Source organism: Hypanus sabinus, chromosome 7 (assembly GCF_030144855.1).
Source record: "Hypanus sabinus isolate sHypSab1 chromosome 7, sHypSab1.hap1, whole genome shotgun sequence".
NCBI classification, from domain to species: Eukaryota; Metazoa; Chordata; class Chondrichthyes; order Myliobatiformes; family Dasyatidae; genus Hypanus; species Hypanus sabinus.
The window spans coordinates 181,402,527-181,405,464 of NC_082712.1; the positions used below are offsets into that span (position 1 = coordinate 181,402,527).

The 2,938-nt window shown below is 49.6% G+C and overlaps 1 protein-coding gene across 1 annotated transcript; it reads right to left on the reverse strand.

Annotated features, from left to right (window-relative positions):
• Nucleotides 1-1,312: 1,312 nt before the first annotated feature.
• On the reverse strand, nt 1,313-2,354 carry LOC132397462 (cytochrome c oxidase subunit 8B, mitochondrial-like). Its single transcript, XM_059976293.1, has 2 exons — nt 2,101-2,354; nt 1,313-1,502 (listed from the first exon to the last, which is right to left on the reverse strand). Exons 1-2 carry the CDS (start codon nt 2,218-2,220, stop codon nt 1,395-1,397), a joined length of 228 nt encoding a protein of 75 aa, XP_059832276.1. The 5' UTR covers nt 2,221-2,354; the 3' UTR covers nt 1,313-1,394.
• Between the last annotated feature and the right edge of the window lie 584 nt (nt 2,355-2,938).

Consider the following 2,938-nt stretch of genomic DNA (forward strand, 5'->3'; position numbering starts at 1 on the left):
TTGAAGTTGTTTAAGATGTTGGTGAGGCCTAATTGCAGTTTTGGTCACCTACCTATAGGATAGATGCAAATAAGGTTGAAAGGAATGATTAAATAGGTTAGGGCTTTGGAACGGAGAAGATTGAGGGGAGATTTGATAGAGGTGTAAAAAATTATGATGGCTATAGATAAGGTAAACACAAGCAGGCTTTTTTCACTGAGGTTGGTTAGAGCTTCAACTAGAGGTCGTGGATTAAGAGTGAAGGTGAAAAGTTTACAGGGAACACAGGAAATTCCTTCATTCAGAGGGTGGTGAGAGTGTGGAACCAGCTGCCAGCAAAGGTGCTGTACGAGACATCCATTTCAACGTTTAAGAGGAATTTGGATAGGTACATGAATAATAGGGGTATGAAGGGTTATGGCTCTGGTGCGGGTGGATGGGAGTAGGCAGTTTAAATGGTTTGACATGGACTGGATGGGCTGAAGAACCTGTTTCTGTGCTGTACTTTTCCATGACTATGGAGAGTGGGAATAGAGGAGTCCTTTTCTGTTTGGCTGCCAGTGACTAGTGGTGTTCCTTAGGGATGGTGTTAGGACCACTTATTTTTATGTTCGGTGTCAATGATTTCATTGATGGGTTTTGTTGCAACGTTTGCAGATGATACAAAGATTGGAGGGGCAGCTAGTTTTGAGGAAGCACAGGCTGCAGAAGGACAGATCTAGGAGAATGGGCAAAGTGGTGGCAGTTGGAATACAGTATAGGGAAGTGTATGGTCATGCACTTTGGTAAAAGAAATAAAAGTGTGGACAGTTTTCTAAATGGGGAGAAAATTCAAAATCTTAAGTGCAAAGGGACTTGGGAGTCCTTGGGCAATATTCCCTAAAGGTTAATTTTCTGATTGAGTCTGTGGGTGAGGAAGGTAATGCAATGTTAGCATCCATTTCGAGAGAATTAGAATATAAAAGCAACGATGTAATGTTGAGGCTTTAGAAAGATGCTGACATTGGAGAGAGTTGAGAGGTTAACAAAAGTAATTCCAGATTGAAAGGGTTGTCCTATGAGGAGTGTTTGATGGCTTTGGGCCTCTATTCACTGGAATTCAGAAGGGGTGACTTCATTAAAACCTATCGAAAGGCCTTCACAGAGTGGATGTGGAGAGGGTATTTCCTATGGTGGGGGAGTCCAAAACCAAAGGCTTAGAATTCAGAACAGAGATGAGGAAGTTCTTTAGAGGGTGGTGAATCTGTGATTGGAAGAAAGTGTTGGGATTGATGGGGGTTCAGAGTTGGAGGAGAGGGGGCCAGGGTTGAAGAATCTGCAACGGTTCCAGGACTATGGTTAGAAGGGTTTATTCAAGTGGCTCCAGCTTCGACTTCCGACGGTCTCTGGCTGCAGTTCTCTGTTTGGTGGCCTCGTCACTGGCCCTTCCTCATTCGGCGCCGGTATGGTTCCAGGTGACTGATGACCCAACCGCTGGGCAGCAGCAGGGTGGCGGTTATCACCGCAAAAGCCACGGCCTGATCCTGTAGAGCAAACCGGCTGGTGAGACGCTGAAGCCAGGGAGCCACTCTGTATCACATCTGCTGAGGGCCTGAGGAATGAAACAGCTGGAAGCTGCGTACCTCACAGGGACAACAGCCGGACTGAGGGTGCGACTCACATGTGGACAAAAGCCAGACTGAGGGTACCTCCCGCACAGGGACAACAGCCGGACTGAGGGTACCTCCCGCACAGGGACAACAGCCGGACTGGGTGCGTCTCACATGTGGACAAAAGCCAGACTGAGGGTACCTTCCGCACAGGGACAACAGCCGGACTGAGGGTACCTCCCGCACAGGGACAACAGCCGGACTGGGTGCGTCTCACATGTGGACAACAGCCAGACTGAGGGTACCTTCCGCACAGGGACAACAGCCGGACTGAGGGTACCTCCCGCACAGGGACAACAGCCGGACTGGGTGCGTTTCTCACACGGGCATCAGCTGGACTGAAGGGGCGTCCCTCGCGCGGACAACAGCTGGAAGGTGTATTAATGGGTGTGAACACTTGGAACCACCCACTCTCTCCGTTCACCCAGTTTCCTCCCCCACACCCCTCTCCGCGATGATTGCAGTCTCCTACCGTCGCTGTCAGTTTCTCCCTGCCCGGTTTAGACACGATCCTGGCGGCGGGGACGAGCTGCTGAAGCGGCGGGAGCAGGAGGCGTAGGGCCCGTGCAGCGGGGCGCTTCACGCTCTGCATCGCGTTCGAACACGGCTGGCTGCTGAACTAGTGCGGATGGGATTCCAGTCACGCCAAAGTCAACGGCAAGGGCGCCGGGTTAACGCAACACTTCACTATCAGTGAGGAGATTGGCCTCTACTCGGCCCCAGTAGCCAACGGCGCAGCCACTAGTGATATATTACCTAGTAGGGTATTAACTCCACTAACTGGTGACGCACTGACTTTGAAGGACGCGTTGTTTGCTTTGGAATAAATTTGGAGAGGGCACCTGTTAACACCAACAGTTGGTGGTGGATCGACTTACAGACTCGCTCCTGTTCATAGAGTTCCGCGAACTTTCAAATAACCATTTGTTACCGGGTTGAACACAACTACAGCAAGATGTGGGCAGTCATTCATCCTCTCGACACTTTTCGGGAGGCTGCGACTAATCTGTGCTGCTTTACCTCTACAAACGTCTTCCCAATTCTAAACTGGTGTCTAACCTTCGCTACTGACACATGGGCTCTGATTTTCTCCTTGTTACAAATTCGTTACTCATTGAAAGCACTGATACAGGCACTTCGGCCCAACTACCCCCTTCTATTCAGCTAGTAGCATAATGCATAATCCCTTCTGGCTTTGCCTCTCCATGTACCTATCCAAGTGCTTCTTAAATGATGGTGATGTACCTGCTTCAACCACTACCTCTGGTGGTTCGTTCTATATATGCTCATCATCCTCTGGGTGAGAAATT

Bases quoted from the DNA above. Each gene is read 5' to 3' on its own strand.
- LOC132397462 (XM_059976293.1), bottom strand. From the start codon at position 2,220: ATGCAGAGCGTGAAGCGCCCCGCTGCACGGGCCCTACGCCTCCTGCTC. The intron at 1,503-2,100 runs GTAGGAGACTGC...TTTGCTCTACAG, and splicing joins GGGAGAAACTGACAGCGACG to GATCAGGCCGTGGCTTTTGC.